The following is a 19,319-nucleotide window of genomic DNA, read 5'->3' on the forward strand; positions in this document are numbered from 1 at the left end:
GCTGCGGGGGCGGACAGAGCTCGACAGCGGGTGGGGTGAGAGTCCGATCGCAAATGGACCCGCTGCGTCCCCTCGGGGAAGCCTCAGATGTTCATTGTCAGGGTGATGAACTGGAAGAAAGAGGAGAGAGAGAGAGAGATGAACCGGTGAGCCCTCCACCTCCCCACCTGTTGGCTCAGGCCCCTGAGCTCCGCTCTCGACGTGCAACCTGCAAGATCCAGAAGCTCAGCAGCTTTGAAGGCTATGACCCTGCTGCTGCCTCTAGTCACTCTGCATTTCTAACCGCCTCCCCTAGGTGGCGCCCACGCTGCTGGCTGTGGGACACCCCCGGGGCAGCTGGGAGGGGGCAATGCACACCCCCACGCCTCTTCCCAGCCTCGGAACCCGCTTCCTGCCCTTCCTTCCATCATTTTTGCTGTCATCAGCCCAGGTCATTGGGTTTTTGAGGAGTTTGCACGTGTGCAGGCCTTCCTACGTGCGCACGTGTGCGCGCACAGACACACACACGCGCACACGCCAGGAATCACGAGACCCCTGGGATGACAGGAGCCAGGGGGCGTGAGCGAATCGGGGCCTGGAGGGCAGGCTGAGGAGCCCTCGTGGCCGAAGGAAGAGGAGGAGGAGAAGAAGGCGGGGCTTGCTAGCTCACTGCCCCCGGGGACGAATCTCTCTCTGCCTCAGTTTCCACTTCTGCAAAATGGGGAGACTATTCCGTCCTGAGCTCGGGGAGGCTATGGTAACCATCATGTGGACGGCCAAGTGCACGGGACAGGAACATAGTAAGCCGTGTGCGTGTTGCTGTGTTGCCCCAAAGCTAAACGCATGCGAGCATCCATTTGGCAAACGTTTATGGAGCGCGCAGGCCGCGGGCCCAGCCCTGCCTGGGTCCCTGAGCGGGAGGTCTGGCTGGGCCGTACCTCGTTTATGTTGAGATGAAGGAACTCCTTGTCCTTCGTGCTGAGAGCCTGGAACACGCCTGATGGGAGAGACGGAGAAAGGCATCCTTGAGGGGATGGGTCCTTCAACAGGCTCAGCGCACCGCCCCCACCCCCACCCCAAGGCTGCAGAGGAGCTGCTCCCCCTGGTGGTGAGCACGGGTATTACACAGGCCTGGCTCGGCCCGCTGATGGGATTCCGCTCAAGGGGGAATTCAGGTGATTCTGGGTGGCACGTGTTGTCACCCACAATATCCAGCCGGCTCCTGGGTCCCAAACATCTCCTGATCCGAGCTGTTTGGGGGCTGAGACCCCTTGCAACCCATGCCCCTCCCCGCAGGACGAAAGCGCATGCAGGTGGAGGTTTGCATGCGTCTTGAAAGCCTGTGCGTCCCTTAGGAGAGGGGAGCCCTGTGGGTGCTCCCACGCGGGGGAGGAGCCCGTCTGAGCCGGGTGCTTCGTCTCCCAATAACCCGAGAGAGTGGCTGTGCTCCCTCGGCCTCCGTTTCCCTCTCAGTCCAAGTGGTCCAGCCAATCACCCCTGGCTGCCCCCTAACAGTCACCCGGGACCTTGTGGCTCCGTGGCTGAGCGTCGACCTATGAACCAGGAGGTCCCGGTCTTGGCCCCACTTTTTGGCAGGTTTGTCTGTCCCTGGTCCCGGGAGGTGGCCGAGGGGCGTGGCCTCTCCCGGGCCGGGGACACGCGCCCGGACGTGGGGCACTCACGGCTGGCGTTCTCCAGCCGCACCAGGCAGCTGAGGAAGTCGTCGAAGCCCAGCTGCAGGTCCTGGTCCGCATACCGCAGCACCACCAGCTGCAGGAGGCGGCTGCTCAGCTGGAAGCCTGTGGGCGGGCGGAGACGGGGCTGAGTCCCGAGGGCTGGCAGCTGGGGAGCTACTGACGGGGGCTCCCAGACCCGGTCTGAATGCAGTGGGCAGTGTGTGTGTGTGTGTCTGTGCGTGTCTCTGTGTGTGTCTGTATGTGTGAAGTGTTGCCCGCCTGGCATGGCTCAGTGGTCACGGTTCCATTCAATTCTCGGTGTGTTGGGAGGCAGGCGGGGGGGGGGGGGGGGGGTGCAGGTAAAGTCACACTTGTCCCTTCAGAGTTCAATGAGCTCATGGTCTTAGTTTTGTTTTTTGTTTTTTTGGTTTTTTTTGTTAAGATGTATTTTTACTGATTTTAGAGAGAGGAAGGGAGAGGGAGAGAGAGGAACATCCATGATGAGAGAGAATCCTGGCTTGGCTGCTTCCTGCACGCCCCACACTGGGGATCGAGCCCGCAACCCGGGCCTGTGCCCTGACCTGGAATTGAACCGTGACCTCCTGGTTCAGAGGTTGACGCTCAACCACTGAGCCACGCCGGCCGGGCTCTGTGTCCTGAGGAAGCACCAACCCGGGAGGTCACAGACCAGCCCCCTCCTAGGGCGTGAGAAGCGGGTGCCACCCTGACGGCCCCTGGAAGTCTCCCCTCAAACCGCCCCCCGTCAGCCCGTATCCACACGCCAGGCTCTGCCTCACCTGCGGCTCTCAGCGCGGTCCGCAGCTCGTAGGAGGACATGGTGCCGGACTTGTCAGCATCGAACCGAAGGAAAAGGTTCTGGGGGGGACACGGAGGCCGTGAGGACCACAGAGGCCCCGACGGCGCCTTCGATGGCACGAACGGGGGGCGGGGGAGGGCGGCTCCTTACAGGAGCGGGAGGCAACGGCTGGGGGCCTCCAGAGGAAGGCGTCCCTGCTTCCCCTTGTCTTTGGGCAGCTGCACTGAGCTGCTGCTTTAACACCAGAAGCAAGTGCTGGGGTCCCATCCTGGGTTCTGCCTTAGCCCTCTGAGCACAGGCCCCCTGCCGGCCGCACCCTCTGAGCACAGACCCCCCGGCCGGCCGCACCCTCTGAGCACAGACCCCCCGGCCGGCCGCGCCCTCTGAGCACAGGCCCCCGGCCAGCTGCACCCTCTGAGCACAGGCCCCCGGCCGGCCGCACCCTCTGAGCACAGGCCCCCGGCCGGCTGCACCCTCTGAGCACAAACCCCGGCCGGCTGCACCCTCTGAGCACAAACCCTGGGCCGGCCGCCCCCTCTGAGCACAGGCCCCGGGCCGGCCGCACCCTCTGAGCACAGACCCCGGCCGGCTGCACCCTCTGAGCACAAACCCCGGCCGGCTGCACCCTCTGAGCACAAACCCCGGGCCGGCTGCTCCCTCTGAGCACAGGCCCCCGGGCCGGCCGCACCCTCTGAGCACAAACCCTGGGCCGGCTGCACCTTCTGAGCACAGGCCCCGGGCCGGCCGCACCCTCTGAGCACAGAACCCCAGCTGGCTGCACCCTCTGAGCACAGACCCCCGGCCGGCTGCGTCTCGGCCTTTTAAAACCCCCTCTGGCCCGGCCGGCGGGGCTCAGTGGTTGAGCATCCACCTACGAACCAAGAGGTCACAGTTCGATTCCCATCAGGGCACAGGCCCGGGTTGCGGGCTCGATCCCCAGTGTGGGGCGTGCAGGAGGCAGCCGATCCATGATTCTCTCTCACCATTGATGTTTCTCTCTCCTTCTCCCTTCCTCTCTGAAAGCAATAAAAATATATTAAAAATATAGCGCCCCCTCTCCTCTGGGCTTGCGGGCCCCCTGGAGGCCACGCACACCCCAGGGCACATACCATCCACGCCTTCAGTTTCTCCCAGAACACTTTGAACTCCTCAAACTCCAGCTTCCCGTTGCCGCTGGTCTGTGCCGAGCGCGTGAAGGAAGACACGAACGTGTTTCCACGGAGGCTCCTCCGGGGACCTCCCGCCTGGGGCTACCGTGGGGAGGGGCAATGGGGTGGCTTGGGGGGTGACCTGGGGGACACAGCGTCTCGGCTTTGAGGGAGGTGGTTTCTATCTCTCTCTCCCGCTCCCTCCCTCTCTGAAATCAATAAAAATACATTTTTAAAAAAAGTACGGGCCACCTTCGAGGAAGGTCTGCCCCGCAGAGAGACCTTAGCGTCCACTTCTGCCCGCGTGCTGGGGAGGATACGTCCATTAGAGAAACGATGTTCTTACAGGAAATCAGGCTCAGCTTCTCGAATCGGATGCCCTTTTCTGAAATCACACAGACAGCAGGATTCAGGTCACCCCCGGACAGGACGCCCGCTGCCGTCTGCCGGAGCCCAGCCATGGGGTCAGCTCCGGGGCCGGGGGCCGGGGTGACGTGCTCCCCCTCCGAGGGTGCTGCGGGGAGCAGTGGACACGGCCTTTCGGGAGGAAAATTTGCAAAAGGTGGGAAAAGCCTTAAAAATGGGACTCTCCTTCCATCCCATTGATTCTAGGTTTAAGAAGGCCAAGGAAAGTGTTAGCAAGTAAGACTTTTCTCATCTCCCTAGCCGGTGTCGCTCAGTGGATAGAGCGTCGGCCTGCAGACTGAAGGGTCCCGGGTTAGATTCCCGGTCAAGGGCACATGCCCCGGGGTTGCGGGCTCGATCCCTAGTAGGGGGCGTGCAGGAGGCAGCTGATCCATGATGCTCTCTCTCTCATCATTGATGTTGCTAGCCCCTTCTCCCTGTCTGAAATCAATGAATCTATCTATATATTTTTTTTAATTATTTTTTTCTCATCAGATTCTTTATGGTGGGAAACATTTAGGAATGAGGCAATAAGTTATGCCCACGTGTTAGATTATTGCACAGCAGCAGCCTGTGGCTCTGAGGAGCAGGGCCGGGGAGCCGTCCCGGACCCCGATGCAGGGGGGAGGGGGGCACTCACTCTTGCTCAGCACAGCATTTAAAACATGCTCCAGCTCCTCTGCGGTCACCTCCATGTCCTGTGAGAGCGGAGACAGTGGCTTTTCACCCCTCCGCACCTTCTCTGTGAGTTTCTTTCCGCTCTGAGCTTGATTTGGCTCACGGGACAGACGGGCCCAGGAGCCTCGTGGGCCCAGGTGCGCCGGAGCTGCGACCCAACCCAGAAAGCCGGAGGGAGGGAGCGGGGCCAGGCCGGTGTTTCCCGGGTCCCGGGCAAGGCTCCCACGGCCGCTTATGCTGGAGACGTGGGGTCCGAGCCCCAGGCCCTGCACAGCAGCAGCAGCAGCAGCAGCACCCCGAGCTTTGAAATGCCCACACAGGGGGAGGGCGGGGACCGGTTCAATCAGGAGACCAGGGACAGGGACGGGGACAACCCAGGGTCCCCAAGGAGCCGGCTGAGTGACAGAGGGGGGGATGGGGCCGCAGGGCCCTGGGGCGAAGGGACAACATGCTGATAGGTGTCAGCAGCGGAACCGTGGCCTCCCGCCCACCACCCCCGAGCAGCGGGGAGAGAAGCGGCGATTTCTGGGCAGAGGGCGAAGGAGCCGCCTCGGGCTTTCTCCGCCGTCCGAGCCCGGTGGGCGCCGAGGCCCCATCGCCGGTGGTGCGGGAGGGGCGGTGCGTGGGGAGGCCGTCTGGGGGGCTCTCGGGGACCAGGGCTGGTCTCACGGTGCGTCTAGCCCCGCTAGGCCTGGGCACCACACCGGGCACCACTCCTGTGCACCACACTGGGCATTGCTCTGGGGCACCAGCCTCTGGGAAGGGGAGCTGACAAACGTTCCTGGGTGGGAGGCATGGCGGACACCCAGCCTGGGCAGCCGCAGCCACGCCTCACCTCCCCGGCGACGCGCTCAAACAGGGCCCTGAACTGCTGCTCCTCCTCTGTCTCCTGGTCCCGCGGCGCCGGCTTCGGGGGCTGGAAAGGAACGAGAGGAGCCGCGTTGGAGCCACACAAAGACCACTGTTATTAGCTGTCCCATAGACACAGCCGGAGCCCGGCCGCGTGGCTCAGGGGTTGGTCCTCGACCTAGGAACCAGGAGGTCAAGGTTCGATTCCCCGTCAGGGCACATGCCCAGGTTGGGGCTTGATCCCCAGTGTGGGGCGTGCAGGAGGCAACCGATCTGTGATTCTCTCTCATCATGGATGCTTCTCTCTCCCTCTCCCTTCCTCTCTGAAATCAATATATATATAATTTTTTTTAAAGGCAGAGCCCTATTCTCCAGGAGCTTAGGATCAATAGAGTCAATGCAATTCAGTGGTTTCTGATATGTTCACAGAGGTGGGCAACTATCACCACAATCTATTTTATTTTATTTTTAATATATATTTGTATTGATTTCAGAGAGGAAGGGAGAGGGAGAGAGAGATAGACATATCAATGATGAGAGAGAATCACTGATCGGCTGCCTCCTGCACGCCCCACACTGGGGATGGAGCCCGCAACCCAGGCATGTCCCCTGACCGGGAATCGAACCGTGACCTCCTGGTTCCTAGGTCGACGCTGAACCACTGACCACAGGTAACCCTTCCCTGAACTTCCCAGTTTTATGTGACGCGTTGGTGACAAGCCCCCACGGCAACGTGGGCAAGGCTCACCTCGGGAAGGTCGATGTCCACGTGTCCGTCCAGGTCCCTGGGGAGGCAGGAAGCTCGTTTTAATGGCTTGTTTGGAGCGGGGAGGAGCAGAGCGCAAATGGAACTGTGTCCTGCTTTGCGGATGGGTTAAGCACTCCCCTGGCCCGGCTGGCGGGGCTCAGTGGTTGAGCATCAACCTATGAACCAGGAGGTCACGGTTCGATTCCCGGTCAGGGCCCATGCCCGGTGTGGGGCGGGCAGGAGGCAGCGGATCCATGATTCTCTCTCATCCTTGATGTTTCTATCTCTCTCTCTCTTCCTCTCCCTTCCTCTCTGAAAAAAAAAAAAGAGAGAGAGAGAGAGAACACCCTCTGCCCATTTCACAGGTGTGTCATGGGAAAGGGGATAATGGGGTCGTGGTCCCGCGGTGACTCCTCTGGGAACGAGCCGTCGGGGAACGGGATTCTTGAGCCTGGGACGCACCGGCTGATGGTTTTCTTGTCTGAAAAGATCCTCAGGCAGAAGTCGGCCTCCTGGTGCGGCTCGAAGGTGCTGGGGATGAGGATGTAGTCGCCGGGGGGCAGCTTGAAGCGGTCGGAGACCTCCCTCAGGTTGACGAAGGTCTTACTCCGGGCCTGGGAGGCGTGGTACCGGAAGAAGTCCTTGTCCAGGTGGCCCTCCGTCCCGGGGCACTGCGGGGGAGAGGCAAGGCTGTTGATTTCCACTATGTGTTTTTTTTTTTTAATATTTATTTTTATTGATGTCAGAGAGGAAGGGAGAGGGAGAGAGAGATAGAAACATCCATGATGAGAGAGAATCATGGATCGGCTGCCTCCTGCACGTCCCCCTACTAGGGATGGAGCCCACAACCCGGGCACGTGCCCTTGACCGGAATCGAACCTGGGACCCTTCAGTTCGCAGGCCGACGCTCTATCCACTGAGCCAAACCGGCGAGGGCTCCAGTCTTTGTTATTATTATTTTTTAATCCTCACCCGGGGATATTTTCCCGTTGATTTCTTAGAGAGAGTGGAAGAGAGAGGGAAAGACAGAGAGAGAGAACATTGATGTGAAAGAGACACATCAATGGGTTGCCTCCTGCACGATCCCTGACCAGGGCCCGGGCCGGGGAGGAGCCTGCAACCGAGGTACATGCCCTTGAGCTGAATCGAACCCGGGACCCTTAGGTCCGCAGGCCGACGCTCTATCCACTGAGCCACACCAGTGAGGGCGGTTTTCACGCTTTGGACCCAGTTTGGGGCCCGGCCACTGCGTCTCAGGCGCGAGGCCCGGGAGGAACCGAGAACCGAGAAGTCGTGCTGTGAACGCAGACCCGGCGGCTCCCGCCCACCTGGTAAATGGCGTAGCCGATGGTCAGCACGTTGGCGCCGAAGCGCTTGAGCTTCCTGCGATCTTTCTGCATCAGGGCCACGAGCAGCGTGCACGCCTCCTGCCCGTCGTCCTGCTGGGTCAGGGACAGCCGGATCTGCGGGTTGGTCCAGAAGGTGTCTGCGTGGGACAGAGGCACATTGTCTTTCCCCCTTTTAAAAAGCATGAAGGACACACACACGCACACACACGAACATGCACATGCACATACACGCAGGACTGTGTGTGTTGTGTTGTCTGTCCCCTGGATTGGAAAATAATCCGGTGGTGAAACCAGGGCGCTTCCCCGAGCAATTTTTTAAAAATATATTTTATTTTATTTCATTTTATTTATTTATTTATTTATTAAATATATTTTATTGATTTTTTACAGAGAGGAAGAGAGAGGGATAGAGAGTTAGAAACATTGATGAGAGAGAAACATCGACCAGCTGCCCCCTGCACACCTCCTACTGGGGATGTGCCCGCAACCAAGGTCCATGCCCTTGACCGGAATCGAACCCGGGACCCTTCAGTCCGCAGGCCGGCGCTCTACCCACTGAGCCACACCGGTCAGGGCCCCGTGCAGTTCTTGCCCAGCTTCCCGCCAGTGGCCCCTCGCCCTCCTTCCCCACCCATCCCTGAAACCCTCCTGTCTGACCCCACGGCTCAGGCTTCCTCTGGGGTCCCGGCCCTGACCCACGAGGTCCCTGGGTTGGGCTGGCCACGCGGGGAGGACGAGAGGGTGGCCGGCGGACTACGAACCCAGGAAGTTGCGGCAGCCGCCGGCCGTGGAGCCCCGCACCCAGCTGCCCTGGTGCACCGTCACCTCCCACTTGTGGAGCGCGTCCTCCTCCAGGGCGTCGGGCGTGAGGTTGCAGATCTCCACTTTGTCGAAGTGGGCCTTGAAGTCGCCGAGCGCCATCCTGCGGCAGAGCGGGGACACGGGGCGTGGGCGGGGGCGGTGACGACGCAACTCACCCCTTCATCCGTCCATTCATTCGCTCGTTCACGCATTCATGTATTCAATCACTCGTTCATGCACTCATATATTCATTCACTCACTCATTCATTCATTCATTCACTCGTTCATGCATTCATGTATTCAATCACTCGTTCATGCACTCATATATTCATTCACTCACTCATTCATTCATTCATTCACTCGTTCATGCATTCATGTATTCAATCACTCGTTCATGCACTCATATATTCATTCACTCACTCATTCATTCATTCATTCACTCGTTCATGCATTCATGTATTCAATCACTCGTTCATGCACTCATATATTCATTCACTCACTCATTCATTCATTCATTCACTCGTTCATGCATTCATGTATTCAATCACTCATTCATGCACTCATATATTCATTCACTCACTCATTCATTCATTCATTCACTCGTTCATGCATTCATGTATTCAATCACTCGTTCATGCACTCATATATTCATTCACTCATTCATTCATTCATTCACTCATTCTTGCATTCATGTATTCATTCATTCGTTCATGCATTCATGTATTCAATCACTCGTTCATGCACTCATATATTCATTCACTCATTCATTCACTCATTCACTTGTTCATGCATTCATGTACTCATTCATTCATTCATTCCTTTATTCATTCATTCACTCACTCACTTATTCACTCCTTACGGCCTGACTCTCGGGAAGGTGCCTGCCTCTCGCGATACTGGCTCGGTCTATGCTTTCACATGCTCTCAGGGTAACTGCCTTCAGGGTCCCTGTCCTCAAGGTGGGCATGGAGGGAGGGGACCCCGTGAGCACCAGCCTGCCCCCCCCCCGTCTTCAAATTCACCCCCAAACTCCGGGCGGGCGCTCAGAGGAAGAGATGCTGGAGAGAGAGGGTCCACGCCACGCTCTCGGCAGCCCCGTGACTCCGGGAGATGGGCTGGGCCCCCCCCAAAACAGAACAGACAGAGCCGCCTGCCAACCTGGGTGCACAGGGGTGGTTTGAGACAGAGGGATCGGATCTACCCACGATACACAGACACACAAATGAAGAAGGGAGATGAGTAAATGAGTAAAGGGATAAATGAATTCATCAAAGACGGGGAAGTAGATGCCTAGGGAGGTGACGGTGTGCCCCTTGCCCCTGAGGCCGCGGATGGGAAGGCGGAGGCGCCGTCTGTACCAGAACTCCCCGTCGTCCAGGGCCGCATGGTTCAGGCGCTGCTGCTCGGCGGGGCCCACGGCGCGCCACTCGGAGGAACTAGGAGCCGACACGTGTGCGTTAGGCGGCGGCCTGAGCTGCAGCTGCGGTCGGAGGCGGCCCCACCCGGGGAGCGGCGTGTGCCAAGCACAGGGACTGGGTCCTGGTCGGTGAGAGCTCGCTGGGCCGGCGGGCAGGTGCCAGGGCCTGGGGGCCGGCGGGCAGGTGCCCCTCCCGCCCCGGCAGCTGGCGGGAAAGGCCCCCAGGACCTCGGACCCGCTGCCCCGCCTTCGCACCCCTGCCCCCCGCCAGCCTGGCCCGTGTGCCGTGGCCGTGACCGCTGAGGAGGGGGACCCGCCAGAGAGACGGGGCGGGCTGACCTGTCGCTCCAGGCACCGTTCCACTCCACCTGCCCCCACGGGTTGCGGACCCTGATGAGGTCCGTGTTCCGGCCTCGGAGGCGGACCTGGAAGATGGTAAAGGCGCCGGGAAATGGGAAGTGACAGATTCACAGTGAGCTCCACCCGGCGGGCCGCAAGCCTCTGGGCTACGACACGCTAACGACATGCTAACGACACGTCAAAACTCATCCATGCGCCCTGACCGGTGTGGCTCAGTGGATAGAGCGTCGGCCTGCGGACTGAAGGGTCCCAGGTTCGATTCCGGTCAAGGGCATGTACCTTGGTTGCGGGCACATCCCCAGTAGGGGGTGTGCAGGAGGCAGCTGATCAATGTTTCTCTCTCATCGATGTTTCTGACTCTCTCTCCCTCTCCCTTCCTCTCTGTAAAAAATGAATAAAATGTATTAAAACAAAACAAAACAGAACAAAACTCATCCATGCTGCGCTGGCCCTTGGAGCTGATTCCTGCTGCCCCCAGCGGCCAGCGCGCCCCCTGACGTCACGTGACTCCCCCGGGCCGTGGCGCTGAGTCTGGGAAAGGAGGTAGGATCGTGGTGAACTGGCAATTAGTCCACACGAGTCTGCAAAGGAATGGGCTTCTATCCAGACTGGGGACGCCCTTGAACTTGAAGGACACCCAGCTTCCAGGAGGCAGGCCACGGCCGCCGTCCTCACAGGAGCCAAATCCTCAGATGAAATCTCAACCTCCCTTTCTCCATCACTCTCCCTCCCTCCATCTCTGTCTCCTCTGGGTTCTGTTTCTCTGGGAAAGCCTCACAGGAGCGGAAAGAGGGAAGGAAGGGAAAAATAAGACCTGCTCGGCAGGCCTGGTGCTGGCGGGGTGGAGGGGACCCCTGTTTCTCTCTTTTCTGCTCTGCATTCCAGCCACCTCTTTCGATGAGACCACCTCTGAAATGCCTGAAAGTGGCTTTACTCTTTAAAAAAAAAAAAATAGATACTTATTGATTGCAGAGAGGAAGGAAGAGGGAGAGAGAGAAACATCAATGATGAGAGAATCTGCCTCCTGCACGCCCCCTACTGGCGATCGAGCCCGCAACCCGGGCGTGTGCCCTGGACCGGAATCGAACCCGGGACCCCTCTGTAAGGCACTAAGTTAGCACAGGGGACCGGCATTGGTGAGTCTGTCCCTGCACCCCGCCCGCCCGCCCGCCCGCCCGCAGGGGCTCCCGTCACCTACCTGGTCAATTCCCGTCACGGTGTAGGCGTGACCCTTAATAAGACCAAAGGGCGTCCGGGCTTCCGACTCCGCAGAATTTTTTATCTAAAACACGAGAGGGCAGCGGCGTTGGACCCGCGGTGTGAGGCCGTTGGAGCCTGGGCTACCCGGCCCGGCCCAGCCGCTCCCGCCCCGGAGGTGCGGACTCTGGGTCCAGGGCACGTGAAATGGGTACCCAGGACACCCGAGGGTGGCGAGCAGTGACGTTCACCAAGTCCCCGTCTCTCCCAGGTCAGGAGACCCCGCCCCCAGCTAGGACGCTAGCGGTCAGTTCACTTTCTTGCCTCCAAACAGAACAACTTGACCGTCCCCATCACGTGGGAGCGCGAACTTGAACCAAAACGCACGCGCCAAACAGGCAACGAGAAGCAAAGAATAAATTCCCACGAGGAAGCAGGAAACTTGCATGGGTTTCAAAAGCACACGGGGTACAATGACAGGTGTGTGCTTGCATCAAAATAAAGAAATTATTTGCCCGGCCGGCGTGGCTCAGGGTTTGAGCGTCGACCTCTGAACCAGGAGGTCACGGTTCGATTCCCGGTCAGGGCACAGGCCCGGGTTGCAGGCTCCATCCCCAGTGTGGGGCGTGCAGGAGGCAGCCGATCCATGATTCTCTCATCATGGATGTGTCTGTCCCTCTCTGCCTCTCCCTTCCTCTCTCTGAAATCAATCAGAATATAATAAAACAGAAATTATTTTAAATGCTGTTCTATTTCTTCTATCGACTGATAGGTTTTTGCGTGACACATGATGCAAAGTCAGCAAGTTTTGAGAACGTATCCACAGTAAGATGCGATTCAGGGAAATCAAGCCGGCCCACCCTGTGTGTGCGTATATGTGCGTGCCCTGGTGTATGAGGGAGGCAGGGCTGTGGAGGGGCTGGCCTGAGGGAGGCAGACAGACACGGGCCTTCAGGCACCTCAGGATCGATCTACCTGACACGGCAAGTACGTCTTCCCTCTGTAATTTGAAAAACATAAAACAGCGCCAGCCGGTGTGGCTCAGTGGATAGAGCGTCGGCCCGCGGACTGAAGGGTCCCGAGGTCGATTCCGGTCAGGGGCACGTACCTTGGTGACAGGTTCCCCGACCCGGGTTGGGGTGCGTGCGAGCAGGAGGCAACCCATCGATGTGTCTCTCTCACATTGATGTTTCTCTGTCTCTCCCTCTCTCTTCCACGCTCTCTAAAAATCAGTGGGAAAATACCCTTGGGTGAAGATTAACAACAACAAAAACAATACTCAAAAACCTTTAAACAAAAGCTTTTGCTTTGATTAAAATAAATGAGCATTTAATTAGAATGAGTACCCCCTCCCTCCCCCGCTGGAAGTCCTGTTCCTCGTGGGGGTGGCCGGGCACCAGGCCCCGACCGCTGGCCCCGGCGCAGTGCCCGGGACCCGGGACCCGGGACGGGATGGGAGCGACTTACGTCGATGGAGCAGCCCACCAGGGAGCCCCTCTGCAGCGCCTTCTCCAGGATCTCGTGGAAGTTCTCGGGCGCCTCCCTGGTGGCGAAGGTCTCGGCCACGCCCCCCGTGAAGTCCTCCATGGCCTCGATGGCGCTGCCCCCCTTCAGCGCCTCGTAGCTCCCGTTCAGCCTGGAAGGGCAGAGAGAGCCTGGAGCCTGGCCGCGTGGCTCCGGGGTTGAGCGTCGACCTAGGAACCAGGAGGTCCCCGCTCGATTCTCGGTCAAGGGCCTCTCCGTTCCCACCTCCGGCCCTGAGTGCGGCCCCAGCAGGTGGGCCCGGAGCTGAGTCTCCCTGCTCCATAGAAAGGGCAGGGGGAGGCCGGGAGGGGGCGGCCCGGGAGGGGTGGCCCGGCAGGGGGCGGGCGGCACTCACTTGGCGTAGGCCTTCTCCAGCAGCGCGCTCCAGAACTCGTTGTGGTCGGCCGAGTGCAGGAAGATCAGCCGGTCCCGGAAGGTGGGCAGCCGGTCGTCGACCACCACGTCCAGCCACTCGCTGTGCTGCCAGAACTGCGGGCGGTGGGGACGGACGGACGGACGGACGGACGGACGTCGGGGTGAGTCCCACGGCAGGTCCCGCCCACGGCCGATGCTCATCACTTTGCTTTTCCTCCGTCCCACCAAACTGCCCCGGGCCCACCTGCTTGGTCGGGGCACACGCCTGGGGTTGCGGGCTCGATCCCCAGTGGGGGGCGCGCAGGAGGCAGCCGGTCCATGATTCTCTCTCATCGTGGATGTTTCTCTATCTCTCCCCCCTCCCTTCCTGTCTGAAATCAATAATATATATATATGTGTGTGTGTGTGTGTGTGTGTGTGTGTGTGTGTGTGTGTGTATAAAAGAGCCCTAACCGGTTTGGCTCAGTGGATAGAGCATCGGTCTGCGGACTGAAGGGTCCCAGGTTCGATTCCGGTCAAGGGCATGTACCTTGGTTGTGGGCACATCCCTAGTAGGGGGCGTGCAGGAGGCAGCTGATCGATGTTTTTCTCTCATCAATGTTTCTAACTCTCTAGCCCCCTCTCCCTTCCTCTCTGCAAAAAATCAATAAAATATATTTTTTAAAAATTTAAAAAATAAAAAAAAAAGAATTTCCAAAAGTCAAAGTTCTTAACACGGACCTTTACTGTAGATTTGCCAAAACATCACTGCAAGTTTTTTTTTTCTCTTTTCTCTTTTAATCCTCCCTGAAGACATGGTTAGAGAGAGGAAGAGGAAGAGACAGAGAGCGACACATCGATGTGAGAGAGAAACACCCATCTGTCGCCTTGACGTGCCCTGAGCGGGGATGGAGCCTGAAACCTGGGCCTGTGCCCTGACCGGGAATCGAACCGGGAACGTTTTGGGGAACAGGACGATGCTCCCCGACCTGAGCCCCTCCGGCTGGGCATCTATCGCTGCACGTCTCGCTGCCTGTGTCTGCGAGGATTCGCCTTGCATGCCCGCGCTGCCTGCCCAGGCCACGGTTTGGGACTCGGCTGTCACACGGGTGACAGAGCGCGGTTGGGGATGCTGCTGTTGCCCAGGCGGGTGGCTGTCCCGGCAGCTGGAGGGGCAAGGTCAGGGCCAGGCCCGCCCGCTTACCTGGAAGTGGAATATCCCGGCGTACCCGGGCCCGAAGCTCTGGTCCGGGGGCACCACCCTCGCCAGCGCTTTCTCGTTGAGCGTGAGGGAGGCGATGGCCGCCAGCAGCCAGCAGTCGCCTGCGGAACGGAAGTCGGAGACGCTGGTTCCCGTTACCGCGCACAGCAGACGGGGACACGCTATGCGGGGAGAGGTGGGCGTTCCAGATGTGGGCATGTCCTCTCAGCGTTGAGATCGGACAGCCCGGCCGGTGGGGCTCAGCGGTTGAGCATCGACCTGTGAACCAGGAGGTCACGGTTCGATTCTGGTCAAGGGCACATGCCCGGGTTGCGGGCTCAATCCCCAGTGACGGGTGTGCAGGAGACAGCCGATCCATGATTCTCTCTCATCATGGATGTTTCTCTCTCTCCCTCCCTCTCCCTTCCTCTCTGAAATCAATAAAAATATATTTAAAAACAAACAAAAATGAAGTCAAATATCAGACAGTGTTTTCTGTGTCATTCCAGACCCCCTATGTCGCAGCCATGGGCCCCCGGCCCCAGACACTTCCACCCCAGGGAACCAGAGCCCTGGGCTCCCTCCATCGGAGCAGCCGGCAGGCTGCGGGGAGGAGGGATGGAGGAGCAGAGGTGGTACAGGCATGGCCCCCAACCCCAGAGGTTCCCCCCCGCCCGCCCCGCTGGCCGGCCGCCCCGGGCGGTCTGTCCCACCTGCCACCCCTGCTCCCTCCGCTCACACTCACCGAGATCGCCCTGGCAGATGTCCGTCCGGGTGGCCCCTCCGAGGATGAATTCTGGGTTCTCCACGATCTCCTGGAAGAGGGAGATGTCCTCTGAAAACAGAACTCACCCCGGACCCCTCAGGCTGGGAGATCCCATCCCAGACCAGCTCCAACTCACTCAGGCCCACAGCTCCTCCCCGAGGCCTGGTGCAGCCCACGCCCGCTGGGAGAGCCTGTTACCACCCCCCACCCCCCCACGCCAGGCCCCCGGGACATCCTCCTCGGTGACTCCTCGCGCCGGGCTCCCTGGAGGGCCAGCTGGCTGTCCCCCACCCTGCGATGACCCCTGACTTGTCTGATTCCGGCTGCCACTCCCCGCCCCCGAGCTCAGCTGTGTTTGACAAGCGGGTGGTGCTGGGAGCACACCCCGCCCCACGGTCTCCCCGACCGGGCAGAACACGCACCACAGACGTGCTGAGCAGACACGCAGACGCACTTGAGCCACAGAGGCCTGGGGGTGGGGGGGCGGGGACGCTGGAACCTGACCATTTCCCAGCCTCCCCCGCTGCCCCCCCCCACCAGGGACCTGAGCTCCGTCCTGCAAGCGGAACCCGGGCCCCACCCCACACCTTGTCCCCCGTTCCCCAGTCTGTAAGGGACGACGCAAAGCCCCGGCCTCCCCCAGCCCCACCCCCCCGAATAGGAAACTGTGTCTGGGCATGAGCGGTGTGTGTCGAGCTTTGATCTCGGAGAAATGCCAGTTTTGACCAAGAGACGGTGCGCTGAAGGCTGCTCATTACACTCAAGCCGGACTGGCGGGTGGAATACCAAGGTGGGGCCCTCGTCCTCCCCGTCCCCCTTCCCCTCCCCCTCCCAGGTGGGCAGAGGCAGGTGTTGGTTTACAGATGCAGGTGGGCCTGTCCCCCCACCACAGGGACCCTCCCAGCTCCGGAGCACCCCGTGCGCCTGGCTGACCCCGGCGTGGGGCCACACCACAACCACGGCCCCCCCTGCCCGGTTCTGCCCTTTCCCTCCCACAGGCGCTGACCCTAAGGGCACCCCGAGAAGATTATCAGCGCCCCACAGGCTGACGTCGTCTGGGGATCAGAGACAAGGTGGTCTAGCCCGGCTGGCGTGGCTCAGCGGTGGAGCCTCGACCAATGAACCAGGAGGTCGCGGTTCGATTCCCGGTCAGGGCACATGCCCGGGTTGTGGGCTCCATCCCCAGTGTAGGGTGTGCAGGGGGCAGCCGGTCCATGATTCCCTCTCATCAGTGATGTTTCTCTCTCTCTCTCCCTCTCCCTTCCTCTCTGAGATCAGTAAAAAGATATTTTTTAAAAAAAGAAAGAGAGAAGGTGGCCCAGCTGTCAGAGGGGTGGCTGTCAGGTCGGGGGGGGGTGGGCATTTTCTGCCTGAAGGACAGAGACAGAGGCAGCGGCAGGGGAGGGCTGCCCAGGCGGGCTCACCCCGTGCCGGCTCTGCCCGCAGCCACACTGTGCTCCCGCCGCGGTGAGCTCTCCCCACTCCATCGGGGGCAGCCTGGCAGTGCGCGCAGCGGCTTGGGACCAGCCCTGGCACCGCCCTGCCCTCGCCGGGGGCGGCATTAGTCTCTGGGCTGTTTGAGATTAAGCGATGTGGTAATCCTGGCTAACGGGGAATGTTGCCCTGGCCACAGTAACCATTGGCTGTTGCCATAGTGACCGTTGGCTGTTGCCATAGTGACCATTGGCTGTGGCCATAGTGACCATTGGCAGTTGCCATAGTGACCACTGGCTGTTGCCATGGTAGCTGTGGGCGGTTTCCGTAGTAACCGTTGGCCGTTGCCATGGTAACCGTGGGCTGTTGCCATCTTTGAACTGTGCCAGGTGGTGTGAGCTGTGGAGGGCACAGTGGGGTTCGGGACAAAGGGGCTCACGGGGGATGTTCTGAGGCCGCGTACGGGGCTGCACATGGAACAGAGCCGCCAGGTGCCCGGGGTAAAGAGGCTCCGTGGGGCGGCCGTGAGCGGGAGTCCGAGTTTCCCAGGGAGGAGGGCCTCCCAGGCCACCGGAGCAGGCGCGCTGGAGGGGACGGGATGCTGTGTGAGGAGGGGACAGGGGCGCGCGGGCAGCGGGGGTCGGGGGGAGGCGCCCTGCCTCATCCCCAGGCTACGCCGAGCCCCCCGAGGGCGCTGGGCAGGGGAGGCAGGAGCCCTGGAGGTAGGGGCGTAGGTCAGGCAGGAGGCAGGGAGACCAGCTAGGAGGGGAGGAAGCTCCTGGGATTCCGCAGGAGGAATGCTCAGCCGTCCCGGGGCCGCCTTGCCGGGCCCAGGGAGACGCCAGAGAACCGGAAGCAGCTTGCACGGTACCCGGCAGGATGGCGTGTCGGCGAGCACATGCACACACATATACTTATGCACATGCAAACACATGCACATGCACACAAGTACAAAGTACACATGCATGCACACACATATACTTATGCACATGCAAACACATGCACGTGCACACAAGTACAAAGTACACACACATGCACACATATACATATGCACATGCAAACATATACACATGCACGTGCACACAAGTACAAAGTACACACGCATGCACACACATATACTTATGCACATGCAAACACATGCACGTGCACACAAGTACAAAGTACACATGCATGCACACATATATGTATGCACATGCAAACACATGCACGTGCACACAAGTACAAAGTACACATGCATGCACACACATATATGTATGCACATGCAAACATATACACATGCACATGCACACAAGTACAAAGTACACATGCACACCCAGGCACCCACATGCACACATACACATGCGCGCGCACATGCACCCACACCCATGCACACGTGCGCACACGTGCACACACACACACATGCACACACTCTGCCTCCACCAGGAAATAGCAATAAGAGCTTACACTACATCGACAGTGTGTGTGCACTTTGGGCCAGGCCTGAGAGCCCCGGGGTTTTTGTGTGAAATGTACACAAATGTAGGGAGATCGGGAGGCTCCCCTGTAAGATGAGACTCAGCTGACGATGGAGATAATGTTGCCGGGAAGAGCCCCAGTGAGAACAGCGTCACTGATTGGAAACATCTGTGTGCCGGGCTCTGGGTCCGCCCTGGTCTTACTGACCCATCTCACAGGTGGGAAGACTGAGGCTCGGGTCACAGGGCAGGTGAGTGGGGCCAGCACTCAGGTCTCACCTTCAGGGCCCGCACTCTCTGCCCCTCCTCCTGGCCCACGGCGACCTGACCCCCCGGAGCCCCTCCCAGGCCAGTCCCCACCCGAGGGAACGAGCCGGCGCTGCCCGGGCAGAGGTCGGCCCTGACTGAGCAGCCCGGCAAATATTGACTCCCGGGCACCAGCTGGCGGCCCTCAGGACCTCGGGCTGCTGGGCGGGGCGGGGCGGCCCGGATGCTGGCTCCCTTCGGGCACGAAGGCTCCCGGTTGGGAGAGAACCTGTTCACGGCCTCCCTCCCTCATCACACCGGTACTGGCACCTGCAGGGCGTGCCCCCCCCCCCCCCACTGAGCACCCAGGAAAGAGTGGCCAGCAGCCACTGGGCACTCCACATGCCCACTCAGCGTTGGTGCCCACGGGGGGGGGGCTCCCCGCCACCTTCAGGTTCCCCCTCGATGTGTCCCCGGAATCTTGTCTTGGAGAAAGGTGTGGCCCCCCGCCACCTTCAGGTTCCCCCTCGATGTGTCCCCGGAATCTTGTCTTGGAGAAAGGTGTGGCCCCACTCGCTCACCGCCTCCTGAGCTTGCGGGGAGGCAGAGAGCTGGGGGTGGGGCGCAGCCAGGGGCCCGGGGTCCCAGCCCCCTGCGTCCCCCCCACCTGCTGGTGTGTGTGTCCCTGCACGTCACTCTGTCGGGGCAGAAATGGAACCGGGGGGCCAGCGGCCGTGACCAGACACAGTCACGGGGCTCCGTTAGCCGTGCGGCTCTGTTCTGTAGGGAGAGCGCACTGCACCCTGGCTGGCATCGGAATGCGTCCGCCCTCCTGTCCCGAGAGCCGCCCACCCTCACGGAAAGACGGACAGCCTCGAGGCCCACACAGCCCAGCCCCGGAGGCCCCCGCTCTGTC

At 60.2% G+C, this 19,319-nt stretch overlaps 1 protein-coding gene across 3 annotated transcripts in view; it reads right to left on the reverse strand.

Annotated features, from left to right (window-relative positions):
* Positions 1-19,319, reverse strand: part of CAPN9 (calpain 9) — a gene marked incomplete at its 5' end in the record, with an annotated part of 20,021 nt that continues 702 nt past the window's right edge. The window contains 19 exons of one of the 3 annotated variants that reach the window (XM_079763411.1): positions 1-110; positions 918-976; positions 1,662-1,778; positions 2,453-2,531; positions 3,582-3,650; positions 3,941-4,005; positions 4,666-4,723; positions 5,539-5,619; positions 6,301-6,337; positions 6,763-6,971; positions 7,629-7,786; positions 8,411-8,571; positions 9,809-9,886; positions 10,207-10,292; positions 11,426-11,509; positions 12,892-13,060; positions 13,304-13,437; positions 14,507-14,625; positions 15,249-15,318. In XM_079763411.1, coding sequence (XP_079619537.1) covers positions 84-110; positions 918-976; positions 1,662-1,778; positions 2,453-2,531; positions 3,582-3,650; positions 3,941-4,005; positions 4,666-4,723; positions 5,539-5,619; positions 6,301-6,337; positions 6,763-6,971; positions 7,629-7,786; positions 8,411-8,571; positions 9,809-9,886; positions 10,207-10,292; positions 11,426-11,509; positions 12,892-13,060; positions 13,304-13,437; positions 14,507-14,625; positions 15,249-15,318 — 1,860 coding nt within the window. In that variant the 3' untranslated portion in view covers positions 1-83. The remainder of the gene's footprint in view (positions 111-917; positions 977-1,661; positions 1,779-2,452; positions 2,532-3,581; positions 3,651-3,940; positions 4,006-4,665; positions 4,724-5,538; positions 5,620-6,300; positions 6,338-6,762; positions 6,972-7,628; positions 7,787-8,410; positions 8,572-9,808; positions 9,887-10,206; positions 10,293-11,425; positions 11,510-12,891; positions 13,061-13,303; positions 13,438-14,506; positions 14,626-15,248; positions 15,319-19,319) is intronic. The other 2 variants (XM_079763412.1, XM_079763413.1) reach the window with 2 other exon arrangements.

This window comes from Cnephaeus nilssonii (assembly GCF_951640355.1).
Source record: "Cnephaeus nilssonii genome assembly, chromosome: 23".
Classification (NCBI taxonomy): domain Eukaryota; kingdom Metazoa; phylum Chordata; class Mammalia; order Chiroptera; family Vespertilionidae; genus Cnephaeus; species Cnephaeus nilssonii.